The 23693-nt window shown below is 37.8% G+C and overlaps 1 protein-coding gene across 1 annotated transcript in view; it reads right to left on the reverse strand.

Moving 5' to 3' along the window:
* The window catches only part of ERR (estrogen-related receptor), a 130775-nt gene that overhangs the window by 52371 nt on the left and 54711 nt on the right, over window positions 1-23693 (reverse strand). The window contains exons 5-6 of the mRNA XM_090386344.1: window positions 18578-18682; window positions 13273-13434 (exon numbers count right to left, since the gene is read on the reverse strand). Of these exons, the coding sequence (XP_090242470.1) occupies window positions 13273-13434; window positions 18578-18682 (267 nt within the window). The remainder of the gene's footprint in view (window positions 1-13272; window positions 13435-18577; window positions 18683-23693) is intronic.

The raw sequence follows: 23693 nt of genomic DNA on the forward strand, positions 1-23693 counted from the left end.
AAAAGACATAATCATTGGCTTTTCTATTTAGTGCTTTGATTACACTAAGTTTAATACTGAAAAGTGTGTTATGTATTTTACTAATATTTATAGGATCAGTGTCCCACATTTTGAATAAATCTATGAAGTCTCCTAGATGTTCTCGGTTGCTTTTATATGTGTTGGATTTACTATATTTTCTTTTGCAATTATATTTATGAAGTCTGGCAATTTGAAACATATTATAAACACAAATATCTTTTAAATTATTCGTCATATATTTTTGGTTAAATTTATTATTTAGACCGTATGGATATAGTGATTTATACCGTAACGTGCCAATTTCTTCTTGCAATAATCTTTCATTTGCGTTATTAATTACGTTAAGTATTGAAATGAAAATATTACCAAAAGTATGTTTTTGGAAATGTCTGAATTCAATATCATGTTCCAGATTACCTGTTTTCTTACTGGATTTGTTATTATAAGTATTAATATTGGAACGATGAAGGTTCATTCTGATATGTAGATTATTGATAGTTTGACCAATATATTTAACGTTGCTAGTACGACAAGTGATCATATATATAACATTATTCATTTTACAGAATATATGCGAATTCGTATTAATTGTAGCATGATTTGGATGCATATAGGGGCAAGTAAGAATTAATTGTAGCATCCAAATTGGTGATTGTCTCTTGTCCAATGGAACCTTTATCTCATGGCTATTCCCAACCTTGTGTTGTTTGGCATTACAAGAATGCAAAATGAGATGACCTGCGAGACTTTTTTTCTTCTTTTCCTTAGTCGGATTACTGTTTCAAAACTTCTGATGTCAACGTTTGCTCAGATCATGTCAGTGAAATTATTCTTGCAGGAATAGAATCCTTTATAGTAGTAGTAGTAGTAGTGGCACTTGATGCAAGAAAGCAAGTGTAGGAGCTTATGCAGCATCAGCCAAAAAAAAAAAAAAAAAAAAAAAAAATCACACCATACCCTCCAATTGCCTGTCCAGTTCCTCCTTAAATTTATTTAACCTATCAACTTCCACAACGACAGATGGAAGTTTGTTCCAGCAATTAACCACACGCTGGCTAAAGGCAAATTTCCGCACATCTATTCTACATCTATCCTTTCTTAATTTGAACTTATGTCCCCGTAGGTTCGTATTCTGAACAAGTGGGAGGATCCCATCAGAATTCAGCGTGCTCAACCCATTCAAGGCCTTATAGACCTCAATCAGATCACCGCGCAGGTGCCTAGTCTCCAGCCACTGCAATTTGCAGAACTTAAGCCTCTCTTGGTAAGAGGATCCCTTCATTCCCCTCACCAATCGTGTTGCTCTTCTCTGTACACGCTCAAGCAAATCTACATCCTTCGTAAAATGAGGCCTCCAGACCTGTACGCAGTACTCAAGGCGTGGCCTGACCATTGCCTTATACAGAGGGACAATCACCTCCTTTTCCCTGCTAGCAAAATTCCTATATATCATTGACAAAACCCCATGACCTGCCCTAGCAGCCTGTCTACATTGCTCAGAAAACTTCATATCTGACTGCACAATTACTCCCAGGTCTTTTTCATTTTCTACCACCTTAAGTGTAGTACCACACAGTTGGTACGTTTCTCTGGGGTTACTTCTACCCATATGCAGTACTTTGCATTTGTCAAGGTTAAACTTCAGTTGCCACTTCTTAGCCCATCTGCCCAAATTATCTAGATCCTGTTGCAGTAGCACACTGCCATTACTGTCATTAACAACCCTGCCAACCTTCGTGTCATCTGCAAACTTCGACATTAAGCCTGATATACCTTCATCAATATCATTGATAAATATACAAAACAACAGTGGACCCAACACCGAACCCTGTGGGACTCCACTAATAACATTAGTCCACGAAGAGCAGCACCCATTGATTACCACCCTCTGTCTTCTCCCACTTATCCATCCTTTTATCCATTGTAGCAACTTACCCTTAATACCATTCTGCTCCAATTTGTACAGTAGTCTTCCATGCGCAACAGTGTCAAAAGCTTTCCTGAAATCCAAGTATATGATATCAAAATTATTTTTTGCATCCAGTTCCTTTGTGACCACATCATAATAACCAATCAAATTTGTCAGACAAGACTTTCCCTTAACAAACCCATGCTGTGTCTGAATTATTGCTGCAGTCTTGTCTAGATGATCCTGCAATGCATCTTTAACCAGTGACTCCATTATTTTACCCGGAACAGAAGTTAAACTAACTGGTCTGTAATTATTCGTGTCACCCTTCGAACCTCCTTTGTGAATTGGGGATACATTTGCACATCTCCAGTCCGTGGGAACCTCCCCTGAATCCAAGGATGCTCTCATAATTATGGCTAAGGGTTTACTTAGTTGCTTTGCCGCCTCCTTTAATATAACTGGATAGATCCCATCCGCCCCAGGTGCCTTTCTTATGTTTAACTTCAACAATTTCTCCTCCACTTTGCTCTCAGTTATTACAAAATCATTAAGCACACTGCTACAATTTGATAACCTTCTTCCATTTTCAAACTGTAATGATTCCTCACGTGTGAATGTAGATGCAAAATACTCATTCAGTTTGTTTGCTATCTGAGCAGGATCATCAACAGTCGAACCATCGATGTCAAGTGGACCAATCATATTCAGCCCCTTCCTTTTAGAGTTTATATAAGTAAAGAAATCCTTGCTGTTTTTCTTAGCATCTTTTGCCAAAGATTTCTCGTAATCCGCCTTTGCCTGCCGAACCTCCTTTGTGACCTGATTACAGACTAGCTTATATCTGCTACAGGCTTCTGCGTCGCCTGATAATTTATATGCATCCCATGCATTTTTCTTCTCTGTCACGAGTCTCATTAGTTCATTTGATAACCATTTAGGCCTAAACCTTGAACAATATTTCTTCATCGGTATGAAAAGTCTAGTAGCTTCCACAATTAATTCCTTGAATGCTTCCCACTTAGAATTTACTGTTTGTAACATCGTCAGTCGATCCCACTGTACAGAATTTAAAAACTGTCTGAGACCACTGTACTCCCCTTTACGGAAGCAAAAACCCTTTCCTTTACCCCTGACGGTAGTTACCTCTTTGAGTAAATATCACTTCAGCACACTGTGATCACTGCCACCTAGTGGTTCCTTTATCTGCAAATTCTTAATACACGAATGATCACTGCTGATAACCAGATCAAGAGTATTACTTTCTCTGGTTGCCTCTCGAACATGCTGCTTATCCCACACTCCACTTTAAAATCTCGTCCTTTATCTAAACCTTGGTTTCCCAATACATGTACTAAGGCTGTTCAAGAGAAGAATGTTGCATATCGTAATTGGCTTGTTTTTAATTCTTCAGTTTCCTTCTTCAGTTTCATTTTCTGCCTACACCAAAGCTCGCAACAATTGTAAAGCAGTTATTAATCAGTCCAAACTAGAGTTTGAACAGGCTAAGAGTAGAAAACTTGCTTCCTGCCCTAATGGTAGGCGAGCATTCTGGTCTCTTGCCAAAGCTACTGGCCGCAACTTTTGCCCATATCTGCTCCCACCTCTGTCCAAACCAGATGGTTCTGTTGTCACTTCAGCCAAGGATAAAGCTGACTTGCTAGCATCCCATTTTTCTTCCAATTCATGTATTAATGATCTTGGTAAAACACCTCCAACCATTCCCAACACGCTCCATTCAATGCCTCCTGTGGTCTTCCGTCAAAAGGATTTTGACGAATCTTGATGCTAAGAAAGTTCCAGGTCCCGATGGTATTTCTCCACTTGTTCTCAAAACCTGTGCTCCTGAACTTACTCCTATTCTTTGCCGCCTTTTTTCACTTTCTTATTCCAAAGGAGTTTTTCCTTCTGCTTGGAAATTTGCTCATATCCAGCGAGTTCCTAAAAAGGGTGACAAATCCTTTCCATCCAATTATCGTCCCATTGCAATTACTTCTACTCTTTCTAAAGTAATGGAGAAATCAATTAACTGCCAACTCTTAAACTACTTAGAAACCTGCCATCTGATCAATGATTGCCAGTATGGATTCCGTCAGTGTCGATCCACTGGTGATATTCTGGCTTATGTTACCCATTTATGGACTAATTCAATGGAAAGGTTCGGTGAAACACAAGTAATTGCTCTTGACATCTCAAAGGCTTTTGATCGCGTTTGGCATAAAGGTCTTCTAAACAAGCTTCCATCTTATGGTTTGCCAACTGTTTTTAGTAATTGGTTATCCAGTTTTCTCTCTGATCGCTCACTGAGGGTGATGGTAGATGGCTCTCTGTCTTCTAACTTCTCCACTAATGCTGGTGTCCCCCAAGGTTCAGTTCTCTCCTCCACTCTTTTCCTCTTGTATATCAATGACCTTCTTCCATTGACTGGAAATCCTATCCATAGTTTTGCTGATGATAGCACATTGCATTCCACTATCCATTTTGAGAAACCTTGTCCTGCTCAATCAGCTTCAACTTCTCAAAAATCTGCTACCAATTCCTTAAATGCCGATCTTCAGGTAATTCTCCAGTGGGGCAAAGACAACTTAATTGATTTCAACCCTTCTAAAACTCAGTCTTGTCTCATATCTCGCAAAAAGGATTCCTCTGCTCCTATGCTTATCTTTAATGACAGTCCTATTTCTAGGCAAAATGATATATCTCTTTTGGGGATTACCCTGACTTCTAATCTCTCTTGGCACAAGCACATTACAAATATTGCTTCCTCTGCATCTAAAAAACTTGGTTTTCTCTTTCGCTCTTGGCGATACTTTTCTTCCAAACAGCTGCTAGGCGCCTCTGTAGCCAGGTGGGAATGAGCAGCAGTGCATAGCACACGCTTCTTGATTAGACCGGGGTTCGAGCCCGTCAAATACGGAGGATGCGGAAAAGTCAGGGAATGACCACTGCATATCCCGGAGCAATATGGCCTTAGTTGCTAATGCTCCTAAAAACCAAATAACAACAAACAAACAGCTGCTCACTCTGTATAAATCACAAATCCACCCTGCCATGGATTATTGTTCCCACATCTGGGGTGGTGCCCCCAAAACCTCTCTCAGGCTTCTTGATTCCATCCAGAAGAGGACAGTTATGTTAATTAATGATTCATCTCTAACAGAGTCTCTCCACTCGCTGTCTCATAGACGTACTGTTTCTGCTGCATACCTCTTCTACAGATACTTCCATGGGCACTGTTCTTCTGAATTGGCTTCTATAATTCTCGCTCTCTCTCTTTCAAAACAGTCCGAACACGTGCCGCCACCAATCAACATTAATTTACTGTCCAACTTGAAACTCACAGAACCAACTTTTCATCTTCCTCGTTTATTCATTCAACTGCTGTTTTCTGGAACAACCTTCCTTCATAGTATTTTCTGAAAATTACAGTCTACAGAAGTTCAAGTCCAATGTCAAGAAATATCTTTCAACTTTTCAACCTCCAACCCAAGCACGGTACTAAGTACTATAGGTTCTAGCACCTCTCGTGTTTGGGGTTTACATATAAAAAAAAAAAAAAAAACATACAAGTTAACACACTATTTCAAGTGCAGTCTCAAAACTAGCTTATACAGTGAGATTATAACTTACCTACATCTAAAAGCAGTTGCTTGATAAATCACTGACAGCACAATACGGAATATCCTTACTGCCTGAGGCGCCTCCGTAGCCAGGTGGGAACGAGCAGCAGTGCGTAGCACACCCTTACTGCCTGATGTATTATATACAGAGAACTTCATGTCTGCTGTGTACCAAACCTCCAAATCCCTTTCTTTCTGTACTATTTTTAAGCCAACACTTCCAAGAGTATAAGCTATACTGGAATTGTTTCCCAAGTGCAAAACTCTGCATTTTGCAGAATTAAAATATAGTTACCACTTATCTGACCATTCTTGAGACCTAAGACATCTGTAACATACCAACTGTGTGGTACTACACTTAGGGTAGTGAAAAATAAAGACCTGGGGTAATTGTGAACTTCTCTGAGCAGGGCAGACAGGCTGCCAGGACAGCCCATGGGATTTTGTCAATGATATACAGGAAGTTTGCTAGTAGGGATAAGAAGGCGATTATTCCATTGAACAAGGCAATGGTTAGGCTGTTTGTTTGTTATTTGGTTTTTAGGAGCATTAGCAACTAAGGCCATAATGCCCCGGGAATATGCGGTGGTCATTCCCTGACCTTTCCGCATCCTCCGTATTTGGTGGTGATGGGCTCGAACCCCGGTCTAGTCAAGAAGAGTGTGTTATGCACTGCTGCTCCTTCCCACCTGGCTACGGAGGCACCTGGTTAGGCTGCATCTTGATTACTGCATACAGCCCTGGACAATGCAATTGGTGAGGAAATTGCAAATTAGTGTTACCAAAACTGATTAAAGTTGATTTGAATTTTAAACTAAATATATATTTTCATCCATTTCTAAGAAAAATCTAACACCTTGGATTGATTTATTACAAATTTAAAAAGGCCAGGTTGGTAAAATGTCATTGGCCTAACAGTTTCTAATGTCATAATTTACCAAACCTATGATTAGACATGACAGTACTGGTGAAGTATTCTTGTTTCTTGTTGTCGTTGTTGTTATATAGTAGAGACTTGATAGTTATTGAAATTTATTGCTTTTTTATTAAAATTATTGTTGTTGTTATTTGGTTTTTAGGAGCATTAGCAACTAAGGCCATATTGCTCCGGGGATATGCGGTGGGTCATTCCCTGACCTTTCCGCATCCTCCGCATTTGGTGGTCACGGGCTCGAACCCCGGTCTAATCAAGAAGAGTGTACTACGCACTGCTGCTCTTGCCCACCTGGCTACGGAGGCACTTTTATTAAAAATGTAAACTCATACACTCACTTTAAAATATTCATTTAGAAGAGTCTGAAAAATTTTCTTTATCAATTCCCTTTCAACAATGTTCCTAATATGATTTATTGCAGAGAAATTATTTTTTGGTGTGAGTGGAAGACCTTCAGTAAATCTATGCAGTAATCTACTGCCACCTGAGTTTCCTGACATGTTGGCACTTAATTCCTTCTTGTACTGTCAAATCAACATAATTATTTACTTCATCCTCTTGTTCTTTTAATGTTTATATTTGAGAAACTATCTCTGCAGTAAGACTGCTTCAAGAAAATTTTTCTGCATCAGTTAATTTCAATATCACAATCAACATTTACAAAATCACCAAGTGAAACTGTTTCAGTCACATCTAAAAAATAAAGACTGATAGCATGTCTTTTTTGGAAATGTAATGCCCATTTACTACTTGCCCTAAGTCCTTCAATGTTAAGAAACATAGCAAACAAGCCTTTTCACAAATAAGTGTTCACTTCATGGGATGTTCTTTTCTTGGTACAGAATAAGCCACTTCATTACACATTGGTCTACATCTGGGTAACCTGCACTTCTTATTTTTTTTCTTGAGTACGTTCTACCTGTTACCAAATTGCATCCTTATTTATTAGATGGATCAAGAGTATATTAGGAGGAATCCCGAATTTAATAGCAATTACTGACTCCTTATCACCCTTTTCTACAGCCTGAATGACTAATACTATCTGCAATTGAGTCTTGAGCTTTCTTCATGGCACCATCTTGCACAGCGCTACAGCATTCAAGTTATTTCTACATGTTCTCGGATCCAGCAAAATCAATATCAAAGTTTAGTTTTGATACCTGGTTTTAAATCTGCTAATGATTGGGTGTGTAGTTGTGTTCCTATTCCATTGGACTTTAAGAGAGTGGGTGGGTCAGATAAAATTATGCTACTGAGATCATTTTATGGTAAATTCAGTTTAAAGCAAGTAAACGGCATGTAGTCTGTAGCACAGATACTCTATTTATTTGGAAATTATTGGGTCAATGTGGTTTGAAAGAAAAACTGGACTGTTATCCCAACTTTTGGTTTCACATTCGATCCATCTTTATAAATCTGAGTATACCATAGACTGCTCACAAATAGTAATTAGGCAATTTATGCCTCATATGCTGCATGCAAACAACAATAGTTTAATCTGGATAAAAATGCTTTTCCCTAACATTCAATGTAGAAACTGCATACTGGTTAGACTAATTCTATGATGGAATGACTCATCAAGTAAATTTCTAAATCCTGTAGTAGCAGTTCTTTCAGGTGTGTGGTCATACCTGATTAATCTTTGGATGTATTTAATAAATGTTTGTTCAATTTGGCACAAATAAAGATTCCTGTGTTGGATTGTTCAGAATGGATTTTACTTGATAACACACCATAGCACATCATAACAAAAGGTTTATGCTTCAGAACCACAGGGTCGATTCAAGTGTCTCAATGGAAGGTCTCTTTATTAGCAGCACACAGAATTCTCTTAATGCTAAGCAGAGCGCATTCTGAAGCACTTGGTTTTGTGAATTATACACTACAGTCAAACCTCCCAAATCTGGCACCACCCATTTTCTGGCCATGTTTACAAAAATGTGCAAAAATCTGGAGAACCACCTGAGAATGGGCAGGATTAGTTCTGTGAGTGGCCATTCATTAAACTAATGCTTCTGAACTGATTGAGCCATTTTTGCTGTGCTCCAACAATAGAGAAATTTGTAGGGTCACTAAATTGTCTAATTACTATTTGTGAGCAAGATTAACAACACAATAATAATAATATAAGCAACATGCTCAACAAAAACCCGACTACTGATATTTGTACATGAAGCAACTGACTGAGGCAATTATGCAAAAAACATGTTTATCATTTAGTGAATGTTGATAGCGTTGTTGTTGATGGAGATTTCAAGAGGTGCCAGATTTATGAGGTTTATTGAACAGTAAAGCTTTAATTTAACACACCACATGGGGGTAAAACTAAAGTCAACTGCAAGAATGTTATGAAAAATTGTTGTATAATACTAAGAAATATAAAAAAAAAAAAAAAAAACCCACATTAAAAACTAACGCTACGATTATATGAGTTGGTGCAGTTAAAGAGCTCTTGAGAATACTTTCTCTGGAAGTTTACACAAATGATACCCTACTGATGTCTGACATATCTGGCAGACCGATGGAAAGAAAAATTCTACTTACTTGGCATTCCCTACTGATGTGAATCTTGTAAAGGATGCAGGCTTAAAGAAGTTTGCAAGCTTTAGTCAGGTAGTTTGCTCATTATGCTTTCAAATAACCATTTCCCTGTAAGTTCTTAGGTGATAGTAATAATGCTGCATTTCAGTGTCTGAAAAATTAATGAAGCTTATGGCTGCATCTAACAAAAATCTGACTATTGATAGCTTTGGCTAACAGACAGTACAGTTTCAGCTAGTCCTTTCCTCCTGTATATAGTATTCAAGTAGAACCCATTAGTTTCCCTAACCAATCTTGTTGCTCTTCTCTGCACCCATTCCAAACAGATCCACATCCTTTCTAAAATGAGACTTGTATGCAGTACTCAAGATGCAGTCTAATCACTGTCTTATAAAACATATAAGGCCTTTCTTGTTCCACTGGCAAAACTACAATATAAAACTGACGAAACACTGTAAGCTCTCCTAAAAGCGTGTCTGCACTGCTCAGAGAACCTCATGCCCTAGGTCTTTTGAATCTCTCCTACCCTGAATGTGATGCCACCCAACTGGTATTCTATTCTGGGATTACTGCTACCCAAATGCAGAACCTTACATTTACAAATGTTAAACCTCAATTGCTACTTTTCAGCCCATCTACCATATTAAAGTGGCATATCTTAATTAGCATTAGTAGAGGCATTTGATGCAAGAAAGCAAGCTTATGCAGCATCAGCCAAAAAAAAAACCCACTTCCACTTCACCCCTCTGTTCGTTCAAAATACCTGTCCATCTGAGCCTTAAACTTATTTAGGCTATCAACCTCCACCACAAGGGATGGAAGTCTGTTCCACCAACCAACCACCCGCTGGCTAAAGGCAAATTTCCGCACGTCTATCCTACATCTGTCTTTTTCCTCAATTTGAATTTATGCCCTCTCAGTTTTTTTTTTCTGAGCTAGAGGAAGAATCCCATCAGCATTGAGCATGCTTAAACCATTCAAGGCTTTATACACCTCTATCAGATCACCTCGCTGGTGCCTAGTCTCCAGACACTGTAATTTGCAAAACTTAAGCCTTTCTTCGTAAGAGCACCCCTTTGTTCCATTCACTAATCTTGTTGCCCTTCTCTGTACTCGTTCCAGCAGCTCTACATCCTTCTTGAAATGAGGCCTCCAGACCTGTATACAGTACTCTAGGTGTGGCCTGACCATTGCCTTATACAATGGAATAATCACCTCCTTATCCCTGCTGGAAAAATTCCTGTATATCATTGACAATACTCCATGAGCTACTCTTGCAGCCCGTCTGCACTGCTCAGAGAACTTCATATCTGCCTGCACAACCACCCCCAAGTCCCTTTCATTCTCTACCACTGTCAGTGTAGTACCACAGAGTTGATACGTTGCTCTGGGGTTGCTGTTTCCCGTGTGTAGTACTTTACATTTGTCAATGTTAAACTTCATTTGCCACCTCTCAGCCCATCTGCTCAACCTTTCCAGATCCTGTTGCAGCAGCATAGTGTCAGTAGTGTCCTTGACAACCCTGCCAACCTTTGTATCGTCTGCAAACTTGGACATTAAGCTTGATATACCATCATCAATATCATTTATAAATACAGAAAACAATAATGGACCCAACACTGGGCCCTGAGGGACTCCACTAATAACATTAGTCCACGATGAGCAGTGTCCATTGATTACCACTCTCTGTCTTCTCCCCCTCAACCACCCCTTTATCCATAGCAGCAATTTGCCTCCAATGTCACACTGCTCCAATTTGTGTAGCAGTCTTTCATGTGCAACAGTATCAAAAGTCTTTCTAAGATCCAAGTATATAATATCAAAGTTATTCCCTGCATCCAGTTCTTTTGTGACTGCATCATAGTATCCAATCAAGTTGGTCAGGCAAGACTTCCCCTTAACAAAACCATGCTGTGTCTGAGCTATAACTGAAGTCTTGTCTAAATGATCCTGCAGTGCTTCTTTAACCAGTGCCTCCATTAATTTTCCTGGAACAGAAGTTAAGCTCACAGGTCTATAATTACTTGTGTCAGCCTTTGATCCTCCTTTGTGAATTGGGGTCACATTTGCACATTTCCAGTCTATGGGTACCTCCCCTGAGTCCAAGGAAGCTCTCATAATTATGGCTAAGGGTTTGCTTACTTCCTTTGCTGCCTCCTTTAATATAACTGGATAGATCCCATCCACCCCGGGTGCCTTTCTTGTGTTTATCTTCAACAGTTTCTCCTCCACTTTACTCCCAGTTATTTCAAGATTCTGTAGCTTACTGCTAGAGTTGAATACACCTCTGGCATTCCCCTTCCTGAATAACTCCTGATGTGTGAATGTCGATGCAAAATATTCATTTAGTTTGTTAGCTACCTGAGCAGGATCATCAACAGTTGACCCATCAATATCAAGTGGACCAATCTGATTCATCCCCTTCCTTCTAGAGTTTACATAAGTAAAGAACTCTTTGCTGTTTTTCTTTGCATCCCTTGCCAAGGATTTCTCGTAATCTGCCTTCGCCTGCCTAACCTCCTTTGTAACTTGGTTGCATATCAACTTGTATCTATTATAGGCTTCTGTGTCATGTGTTAATTTGTAAGTATCCCATGCATTTTTCTTCTCTGCCATATGCCTCATTAGTTCATCTGACATCCATTTTGGCCTAAACCTTGAACAATATTTCTTAGTTGGTCTTTAGTTCTCTCAATTCTCAATTCTTAGTTCTCTCAATCTATTGGTCTTTGTCTCCCCCCAAGCTAGCAGTTTTCCGACCCACCTAACACTGCCTCGATAGCATCAGCAAATATTCTTGCACCCTTTCTATTTAAGTGTATCCCATCCCTGTAGAAGCAATCTCTACTGTTAACAAGTACAGTCCAGGCTGAAAAAACAATCTTTCCAGGGCCGAATTGATTGACAAGGCTCTCATCATATACTCCCTCCTATCGTGTCTGGGCAGAATTGCAGACACTTTCAAATTCAACCCTAATTCTTGGCTTTTGTTCAACAGTGACCTGTACTTGTTAAGTAATTCTGCCGGTCTCCTACTCTTAATATTATTAGTGCCAACGTGTACAACTATATCACCTTTTGTGCCCTTAAAAGATGATATTCGCTCTACAACGTCATCAACCTTTGCCCTGGCAGACATACCCTGGTCCTGTTCCACCTATCTTTTTTACAAAGCATGTTCCCCGTTTCCCTGACAATAGAGTCACCAACAACTACTAGCTCCTTCGGGACCAGCGCATTCTGCCTTGGGGGTTGCCTCTGTGTCACGCGATGCCCAAGTGCAAGCTCTGGCGTTGATGTGGGCAGCTGAGAGCTTGATGGGCCCCTTAATTACTCTGTCCACCTTTGTATCATCAGAAAACTTAGACATTAAACTTGACATGCTTTCCTAAATATTGAAACAGATGCTAAGGGTCAAACTCTGAGAGACTCCACTAGTAACATTAGTCCATGAAGAGCAGTGACCATAAAATCACTAAGATCAGTGATTTTATGGTCACTGATCTTAGTGATTTTATCAATGAGGTTAAAGGAATCAGGACCGACTCAAGGTTATATGGCACACCTAGGTCACACTGACTGATGGTGCCCCCCCCTCCCACTGATGCAAAGATTTTCATTTTTTGGAATGATTAATTTTACCAACTGCACCAAGGTTTAGGGGCATTGGCACCCCTAGGCCAGTGCCTACTTGGGCTTATCCTAAAGCTAGCCCTGAAAGGAATCGACAGAGTTTGAAAAGGAGAGAATTAGTAATTAGCAAAGACTTTGAAGACAGCTGTGGGCTTCAGAATGCTATAAGATGGTTCCTTTGTTTTTCAGCCAGATAGATGGGAAATACATATGAAGTTTATAACATTAGATGATGACTTTCCTGAAATTCAGAGAGAGAGAGCAAAATACTAGAACTGATGGAAAGATGAATAAAAAAGGTAGGTAAAAACAAGATCAAGGAAATTAGGACATATTTGAGGCAATATTGAATTAAGCTGCAGGTTTGCATCACAAACACTTCATGATAAATGATAAAAGCCTGAAACACTTGAGGGAAAAAGAGTTTAAGTCTACTTCCATGTAGCTATATGTGATGAGAATGCCCATATTTCCTGTAAGTAGTCTGAAATAGTGTTTTGGAAAAAAAATGCAATATATGTCTAGAACAGAAAGATAATCTAAAGTTTCCACTGGATGTCTGATTTACAACTTGGTATTCAAATTTTAACTAATATTATTCAAATAAAAATTACCTGGAATCTGTTTTGCCCATCCAATAGTTGCCACGAGTTCTCTGTCCACCAAATCACTTAGTGTACTAACTATCTGAAAATGTGTGTCAAGGGAGCCTGGATCTGTTATTGCCAGCAGTGGTTCAGGTTCACAATTTATTAATGCTGCGATTATTTTATTTTCTAAGAGAGAAAGAGAAAACAACAGTTTTATTCAAGAATCTTAAAATATACAATCATATTTATGTATAGAGCAAACCATTAGTATTTGCATTCTCTCTCTCTCTCTCTCTCTCTCTCTCTCTCTCTCTCTCTCTCTCTCTCAACAATGGTGTTCATCACATGTCACAAATGGTAACAAGTCACTAATAAAATATTCAATGAATAAGTTGGTTTACTATTAGCACAACTGCCAACTTTTGACTTTGGAAAAGCTGGAGGAGGAAATTTTAATTTTAAGCAGGAGGAAAACTAGCATACAAGTTCGTGCAACTGCATCATTTCTGAACGTAGCCTACTACTTAAGTAGTTATAAATTGGCATCATTAAGTATATCTCATATACTTAATCAGTATATGAGATATACTTAACTTATGAGATACATTAACGAGTTGCCATGATATTGCACTACATCGAATAAGTAACACTTCATAACATTTTTGGGCCAGAATAAGCAAAAAAAAAAAAAAAAAACAGGTTTCTTCAGAAAAAAATCTTCTGTTTTACACCACACTGCTGTAGAAATTAAATTTCACTAATCAACAAACACATTTTATATTAAACTACAGACATACAATTCAACTAATTTTGATTGCTTCAAGAAAGATACTGTTGCCAACTTTGTCCTCTTCAGAAATGACGAGTCAAAATTTTTTTTTTACATTACAATAGCCCTGCTGTCTAGACTTGGTTGTCAAGAGCATTTCCAACTCTTCATTTGAAAGAGAAGATCTGAATACAGTTTTGGTTTCCCTCACTTGGTTGAAAATTGTCTCAAACTCAGGATAATTTGTTATAGTAAACAACACCCCAGTTTGTGCTTTTTTCTTCTGGTACCATGATCATCTATGAGGCAAAGAATTCTGATTATAGTGCTCAGTGGGTTGGACACTTGTCAGTTCCCTGACCAAGTAGCACCTTACATCAGTTCTTTCTTCTTTCACAATAGTGTCAGGCAAGTCCTCACATTGAAATTGACAGAACTATGCTGCAAAACATCCATTCCTTCATCTATTTTTTATCTTTAAGGATGCCAAGCAGTACTCAACTTATCAACAAAAAATTCCATATTTCAAAATGATGCATCACCTCAGCATTTATAAGAACATTTTTTAAGTCAGAATCATCCTTTTAGTTTAGTCTGCTATGGTAATCAACTCCAAAATGGAAGTAGCAGATTTAAAAGCTGTTGAAATAACAAATTTGCATATAACATTCTTCAGTGCATCTAGGAACAATGACTTCAGCAAAGGATGTGTGGTATGTTGGATTGGATTATGGTGCCATTTTCAAAAATTGGGATAACATTTGCTTGAATAAAACAAACAAACTGTTTTATTAAGCCAGAAGAGAAGAACATGAAAGACTTTCTGCACACATGAGGATGACATGCTTAGAATTAAACTTATTTGGCCTATTTAGGATTGCTTTAATGAAGTACTTTTTCTTGGGGAGCTCATTAATTTGTCTTCTTTTGGGTCATGAACTGGATTTGGATTACTAATTACTAGTTGCACTCTCTAGTAATTAGTTGTACTTTTCAATCTGGTAACTCTGAAAATGCTCATATGGCGTTTCTCACCACTTCTTTAAACAAACTTGTCAGAGGTTGCCACTGTTCTACCAGTCTAGTTACAATTTAACCAAAGACAGCCAATGCATATACATGCACACATTTCAAAATATGTGGGTACACATTAATTCAAATTTGCAAATATATCTTTCCTTTTAGCAATTCCTTATAGATAGTAGTAAATTTCCACCAAATATTCATCCACTTTCACAGGAAGGCATGCAGCTCTCACTTCTGGAAACAAATTAATAATGTGGCAAGGACAGTCTATTAACATCAAAAGGTTGCTAAATTGCCTCTTTTAAAATCCTAACTCCTCTAGTTTTTATGCCTATCACAACAGGTGCTTATCAACACTGTGCCAGACAGGTTTCTGATGGAATGCCACATTTTCAGGTTGTTCAAAAGAGGATTCTCAGTGTTGTACCTTGTAGAGTCACCCTACAGCACTATTACCAAGAGCAAACTACTCTTGACTTTACAATTTTATTATTATTATTATGAACAAGTACTACAACAGAATATAGCTTGGTATCACTTTAATTACTGACATCTGTAGCAATAGAAAAATCTGTAGAAAATAGAAAATGCTTGAAACAAAATTTTATTTTGTTTCAAGAATGTATTTCAAAAATTGTCAATTTTTTTTTAAGTCTATAATATGCTAGCTGGCTTATAAAACTGCCAAAAGTATGTGTTCCTGAAACCCCATCCTAATAACATTTCTGTTTACATTCTGATCAAAACCACACAACTTCTCCCACCCATATATTTTTTAATCATTGCTCACTCATACATCTGAGGCAAACCAAATTTACTATATTGTGTGTGTATGTGTGTGTGTGTGTGTGTGTGCACGTGTTGCATCACAAATTTCATTTCAATCAAATTGCATAGTTGTACAAGTCATAATTTATGAGATGATCTGATCGAGGTGCATAAGGCCTTGAATGGTTTGAGCAGGCTCAATGTTGATGGGATTCTTCCTCTTGCTCAGATTACGAACCCGAGGGGGCATAAATTCAAACTGAGGAAAGACGGTTGTAGAATAATATGTGGAAATTTGCCTTTAGCCAGCAGGTAATTGATTACTAGAACAAACTTCCAACTGTCGTGGAAGTTGATAGCTTAAATAAATTCAAGGTAGAATATGAACAAACTTTTAAAGTGAATAGATGGGTGAAATGGGGATTTTTTTTTTTTTTTTTTTTTTTTTTTTGGCTTATGTTTTTGGCTTCCCTGTATAAGCTTGCTTTCTTACATAATACGCCTGTACTAATGTTAATGCTAAGTCATCTTTATCATCTTCTGAATCATTATTAACCAATAAACTAGATTTGCTAAATGAAATTTTGATTTATGGATCATTATTTCTGCCAGTTTTCATTATGAAAATCAATGTAATAAAAAGTAACTACAATAACCAATCACAGAAAAAAACCTAAAGCATCAAAAAAACCTCGACACGTGCAGTCATTGAAAGGTAATGCACATGTTGTTGTTACTGAGTTGATGAAAGTATAGCCATCTAGTGTGCAGTAGCAAAATTGATCACAGAAAAAAATAATGTTTTGCAAATATTTCTGCTCAAAACAAAACTTAGATGAAGTGTAAACACTGTATGCTTCAATGCCTTGACATAGCCAAATGAATTTAATCAGCACATCTGCCCATACCATATAGAGGCAAGTCATGAAAACGGTTAATTCTGATTACACTATATTGCATAATAGGATCAAAAAAGCTACATTAGAAACAGCTGTGTTGTTATCCAGAAAAAGCTAAGTCTCTGACTTGGCTGTCATGAAGTGGGCTAAATCAAGGGTATCAAAAAATCTAGAGAACATTAACACAGTGTGGCAGGGCAGCATGTTTTACACTTCAAGGGTGCATTTAAGAATTTTTTACAGATATATTTCTCCAAATGAAAAGCAACTAATAATTCAGTTGGGTATGGTATTTTCACCCCCCCACCCTTTAATGATTAATTAAAGGATGGGGGGGTGCAAATACCATAATTGAGGAATACTAAAATTCATATTCAAAAATTGGCATCAACTTGTTTTTGGATGATTATTTTTGTCATGACTGCTTGATAGTTAAAACCAGAATAAATGAGCATGTATACATGTAAATTTAAAGAATGGATAAAAAACAGAAATGTGGGTAGTGATATTGAAAAATTATAGGTGAATCAGTTCAGCTCCAGGATTTAACAGCACAATTTCTAAGGATATAGGTCATAAATAGTTTGAAGAAATTTAACCTTTAACAATAGCAGGGCACACTATGACATCAGTAAAATACATTTATATTTCAGAATGTAACAGGGAAATAGGATTTAACAAGTGTAGCAGTTTCAGAATTATGGATTGACAGTATGTTAGACTTGTCTGCATAGTGAATAGGCTTATGGCCGTCAGTAGCATATTCATATTAAAGCATGACAAACTCATTATGTTTTGTTGTCTGTGTAAACAACAGATGTGCAGACATTGTGTAACATGATGCTTTGTTAATAAAGCAGTTATACAAATAAAGCAGTTTGTATTAGTATATTAAGTGTTACTAATAGCAGCTAACTCTAGACTTGTAATCACTCCTTGTGATTACAAGTTTTTAAAATCACATCTGATCTACTCCAACATCTAATGTCAGCATACATCGGATAGAACTGCAATGCAATCCTTGTAATATCAGTGCCATAAGGATTTCAATTAGTGAATTTATAATGTAGTGAAGAATATCAATTTTTCACCACTTAGAGGCAATAGTTAATTATTCCAAATACAATTTAAAACCAGTTTTAATCATTCTGTATTCACTAGAAATAAATTTATAGATTCAAGCAGCAATAGAATTCAATCAACTAAAATGGTTAATAAAAATTAACAGTTTTATGAAGATTTCAAATGACTATCCACAAATCGATAACTAAGTAACAACAATAAAAGCTCTAAGTGAAGAGAAAGAAATAAAAAAGCAGAGAGAGAGAGAGAGACACTAACCTGTTCCCACCATCAACATATACTTTTATTATATTTTTATGCCAGCTTTTCATTGCATACAAGAAGATCTATAGCTATGCAACATAAGAATTATACAATAGAACCAGGGCCGTGCAAAGGTACTTGGGGGCCCAGTTGCAAAAGGGGTTATGGGGCCTTGTTTATTTATGTTGAAATTTTGATGGCTCCCTCGATTGAGGCCCACAGACCTCAGACCACAGAGCCTTGGTGCAGCACATCCAATGCACCCCTCATTTGCACGGCCCCGAAGAGAACCTTTAAAACATTATTGATTGTACCACTTAACATTAAAATTATCTGACACTATTTATATTCTGTTCAAAATCATGAAACTGAATTTATTGCAATATTTATTAATTAAAATACAAGTTCTAAACTTTGCATATTGTACTATTCCTATACATCCAACATGAACAAGGATACTAAACAAATAATGATGTGCTAGTTCCTAATTCTCATTAAAAGCAATTTTACTTTCTACTATAAAATAAAACAAGAAGAAGACCTTCTAGTGATGGTTTCTTGCAAGGTAGAGTTTGAATTTGGTATGGGCTGTCCTGACTTCGCCTGTACTTTTGCCTTCCACCACGTACCCTGTCTAACCGAACACCTATTGGAAAAAATTAATTAATTGAATCATGGTGGGTGTATGAGAGAGAGAATATTTTAAAAATTTGTTGACCACTAAATATTAAAACCACCAAGATTTATATTATATAAAATTGTAGATCTTTTTGGATACCCTCAATTTTGTAACATATCTTTTATATACTGTATTATAAATTTCTTAATTTAGTGAATAAAAAGTTCTAATTTAACTTTATTTTTATGGAAAATATAATTAATATTTTGTAATCATTAACAGGAAGATTGCAATAAAAAAAAATTAAGTAGCATCAGGATTAATCTGGAAATTTGTCAAGCTATAATAAAGTTTTACTGGAAATTATAAGTACTGAACTTTCAATTCATGTGAAAGCTTATGGCAACAGAATTGCTATACTGGTACTTAAAAATTTAGAATGTTCATTCGCTTTCAAACAACAAAATGGAGGATCTTCTATTTTATAACAATCATTAATGTATTCAAATATAAAATTTTTTTGATCACTGATCCAAAACATATTTTCCCCTTGCAGGTGTAGAAAACAAATTGACATTACATATGGCCACATTTTTGGGGCCTTGTACTATATCAATAAATATATGAACTTGCAAGACTCAAAATTAGGGGTAGAATTTTTTTCAGCCTGGTCTGTACTTGTTAACAGGAGAGACTGCTTCTACAGGGATGGGATACACTTAAATAGAAAGGGTGCAAGAATGTTTGCTGATGCTATCGAAGCAGTGTTAGGTGGGTCGGAAAACTGCTAGATTGGGGGGGATACAAGGACTAATAGATTAACAGTAGCCACTGACAGAGGTGAAAGTGATTCTTGCACTGCTTCTATTGGAATGAGCTGCAGCCTGAAAAATAAGATGCAGGATATTTCAGAGACTGCTGGGAATCATTGGGATAAAAGTAAACACATGGGTGGTGTTAGGGTAGCTAAGAAAAAGAACAGGTGCATGTATACTTGCGTGTACACCAATGCTAGGAGTTTAGTAAATAAATTTGATGAATTTGAGGTATTGCTCAAAACATCAAAGGCAGATATTGTGGGGATTTAAGAGACGTGGTGTCATACAGATATAAGGAATGCAGAACTGGAATATGGGGAGTACAATGTCTACAGAAAGGATAGACAGGATAGGAAGGGAGGAGGGGTTATGTTATTGGTTAAGAAATACATAAAATCCAAGAAAGTGAAACACTGCTGGACAGTGCAGTGTTGAATCAGTTTGGTGTGACATAAGCATTGGGAGATCAAAATTGAGAGTAGGAGTGTGCTATAGGCCTAATGACTCTGATGAGTATAATAAGAAACTGTACAGGGAAATAGAGAGGGCCAGTAAATCAGAGAGTCTTATGATGGGAGATTTTAATTTCCCAGATATTGACTGGAATTTGGGGCTGGTCACTCATACACTAGCAAGGCTTTTGTGGATGATTGTTTTCTACATCAGCATGTTCGGGAGGCAACTGGAGGGAGTAATACTCTTGATTTGATTATCAGTAGTGATTCTTCATGCATAAAGAATCTACAGGTAAATGAACCAATAGGTGGCAGTGTCACAGTGTGCTGAAGTGGGATTTACTCAAAGAGGTAACTACCATTAGGGGTAAAGGGAAGGGTTATTGCTTTCGTAAAGGCGACTACGATGGACTGAGACTGTATTTAAATTCTATACAGTGGGACCAACTGATGATGTTACCAACAGCAAATTCAAAATGGGAAGCATTCAAAGAACTTATCTTGGAAGCTACTAGGCTTTACATACCAACTAAGAAATATTGTTCAAGGTTTAGGTCTAAGTGGATGTCAGATGAACTAATGAGACATATGGCAATGAAGAAAAATGCATGGGATACATACAAATTAACACGTGACACAGAAGCCTATGATAGATACAAGTTGATCTGTAACCAAGTTACAAAGGAGGTTAGGCAGGCGAAGGCAGATTACGAGAAATCTTTGGCAAGGGATGCAAAGAAAAACAGCAAAGAGTTCTTTACTTATGTAAACTCTAGAAGGAAGGGGATGAATCAGATTGGTCCACTTGATATCGATGGGTCAACTGTTGATGATCCTGCTTAGGTAGCTAACAAACTAAATGAATATTTTGCATTGACATTCACACATGAGGAGTTATTCAGCGAGGGGAATGCCAGAGGTGTATTCAACTCTGGCAGTAAGCTAGAGAATCTTGTAATAACTGAGAGTAAACTGGAGGAGAAATTGTTGAAGATAAATACAAGAAAGGCACCTGGGGTGGATGGGATCTATCCAGTTATATTAAAGGAGGCAGCAAAGGAAGTAAGCAAACGCTTAGCCATAATTATGAGAGCTTCCTTGGACTCAGGGGAAGTACCCATGGAATGGAGATGTGCAAATGTGACCCCAATTCACAAAGGTGGATCAAAGGGCAACACAAGTAATTACAGACCTGTTAGTTTAACTTCTGTTCCCGGAAAATTAATGGAGGCACTGGTTAAAGAAGCACTGCAGGATCATCTAGACAAGACTTCAGTTATAGCTCGGACACAGCATGGTTTTGTTTAGGGGAAGTCTTGCCTGACCAATTTGATTGGATACTATGATACAGTCACAAAAGAACTGGATGCAGGGAATAACTTTGATATTATATACTTGGATCTTAGAAAGGCTTTTGATACTGTTGCACATGGAAGACTGCTGCACAAATTGGAGCACTGTGGCATTGGAGGCAAATTGCTGCTATGGATAAAGGGGTGGTTGAGAGGGAGAACACAGAGTGGTAATCAATGGACACTGCTCATCGTGGACTAATGTTATTAGTGGAGTCCCTCAGGGTTCAGTATTGGGTCCATTATTGTTTTCTGTATTTATAAATGATATTGATGATGGTTTATCAAGCTTAATGTCCAAGTTTGCAACGATACGAAGGTTGGCAGGGTTGTCAAGGACACTACTGACACTATGCTACTGCAACAGGATCTGGAAAGGTTGAGTAGATGGGCTGAGAGGTGGCAAATGAAGTTTAACATTGACAAATGTAAAGCACTACATATGGGAAACAGCAACCCCAGAGCAACGTATCAACTCTGTGGTACTACACTGACAGTGGTAGAGAATGAAAGGGACCTGGGGGTGGTTGTGCAGGCAGATATGAAGTTCTCTGAGCAGTGCAGACGGGCTGCAAGAGTAGCTCATGGTGTATTGTCGATGATATATAGGAATTTTTCTAGCAGGGATAAGGAGGTGATTATTCCCTTGTATAAGGCAATGGTCAGGCCACACCTAGAGTACTGTATACAGGTCTGGAGGCCTCATTTCAAGAAGGATATAGAGATGCTGGAACGAGTACAGAGAAGGGCAACAAGATTAGTGAATGGAACAAAGGGGGTGCTCTTACGAAGAAAGGCTTAAGTTTTGCAAATTAAAGTGTCTGGAGACTAGGCACCAGTGAGGTGATCTGATCGAGGTGTATAAAGCCTTGAATGGTTTGAGCATGCTCAATGCTGATGGGATTCTTCCTCTTGCTCAGAATCATCACCTGAGAGGGCAAAAATTCAAATTGAGGAAAGACGGGTGTAGGATAGACGTGAGGAAATTTGCCTTTAGCCAGCGGGTGGTTGGTTGGTGGAATAGACTTCCATCCCTTGTCGTGGAAGTTGATAGCCTAAATAAGTTTAAGGCTCAGCTGGACAGGTATTTTGAACGAACAGAGGGGTGAAGTGGAAGTGGTTATTTTTTATTTATTTATTTTTTTTTTGGCTGATGTTGCATGAAGGCACATAAACTTGCTTTCTTGCATCGAATGCCTCTACTAATGCTAACGCTAAAATTCACAAAAATTAACATAAATGGAGTGGAGAGCTTCAGGTAACAAATGTAAGGAGAACAAAAGCCAAAATTTAAATAGAGGAAATTTAGTATTTTAATACAGAAAAACTGAACTTTTATTAAAAGAGCCGATGATCTAGAAATGATGTAATCATGAAAGCATCTCCAGGAGTCAGGATTTGTACTGAAATCTTCATGTGAAAAGAGAGCATTGTGAATGGGAATTACAACAAATGAACTGAACCAGCAATACAGGAGGTTATAATACTAAGTGACTTGTTAGAGAGGTACACAACATTTTGCATAAAATGGACAGATGAAACAGACCAACTAGAGGCACTAAAAGATAAAAAGGGACTGTTATCATAATACCGAAAATAACAATATTAGAGAAATACAAACTGAGTAGCTGGTTAGCAACAAGGGTGTGATGCTTGGACAAGAATGCAGTTATAGTTCAAACACAACATAGGTTTGTTAAGGGGACATCTTGCCTGACCAATTTGATTGTATACTACAATATGGTCACAAAGGAACTGAATGTAAAAAATATTTTGGCATTATATAGTTGGATTTCAGGAAAGCTTTTGATGCTGTTGCACATGAAAGGCTGCTATACAAATTGGAGCAGTAAGGCAAGTTGCTGCTATAGATAAAGGGACAGTTGAGTTGGAGAAGGCAGAGACTGGTAATAAATGTACACTGCTCTTCATGGACTAATATTATTAGTGGAGTCCCCCAGGGTTCAGTGTTGGTCCCATTGTTTTCTTCTATATTTATCAATGATACTGATGAAGGTATATCAGGCTTAAGGTCCAAGTTTGCAAATGAGACAAAGGTTGGCAATGTTGTTATTGACAATAATGACAGTGCACTACTGCAACAGGATCTAGAAAAGTTGGGCAGATGGGCAACTGAAGTTTAACATAGACAAATTCAAAGTACTGCACATGGGTAGCAGTAACCCCAGAGTAATGTACCAACTGCACAGCACTACTCTCAAGGTAGTGGAGAATGAAAAAGACCTGGGTAATTGTGGGTATGAGATTGGTGAGGGAACAAAGGGTTGCTCTTACCAAGCAAGGCTTCAGTTCTGCAAATTGAAGCATCTAGAGACTAGGCACCTGCGAGGTGATCTCAGTGAGGTGTGCAAGGCTTTGAATGGTTTGAGCAAGCTCAATACTGATGGAATTC

This window comes from Mastigoproctus giganteus, chromosome 12, assembly GCF_048544385.1.
Source record: "Mastigoproctus giganteus isolate SK-2022 chromosome 12, ASM4854438v1, whole genome shotgun sequence".
Taxonomy (NCBI): domain Eukaryota; kingdom Metazoa; phylum Arthropoda; class Arachnida; order Uropygi; family Thelyphonidae; genus Mastigoproctus; species Mastigoproctus giganteus.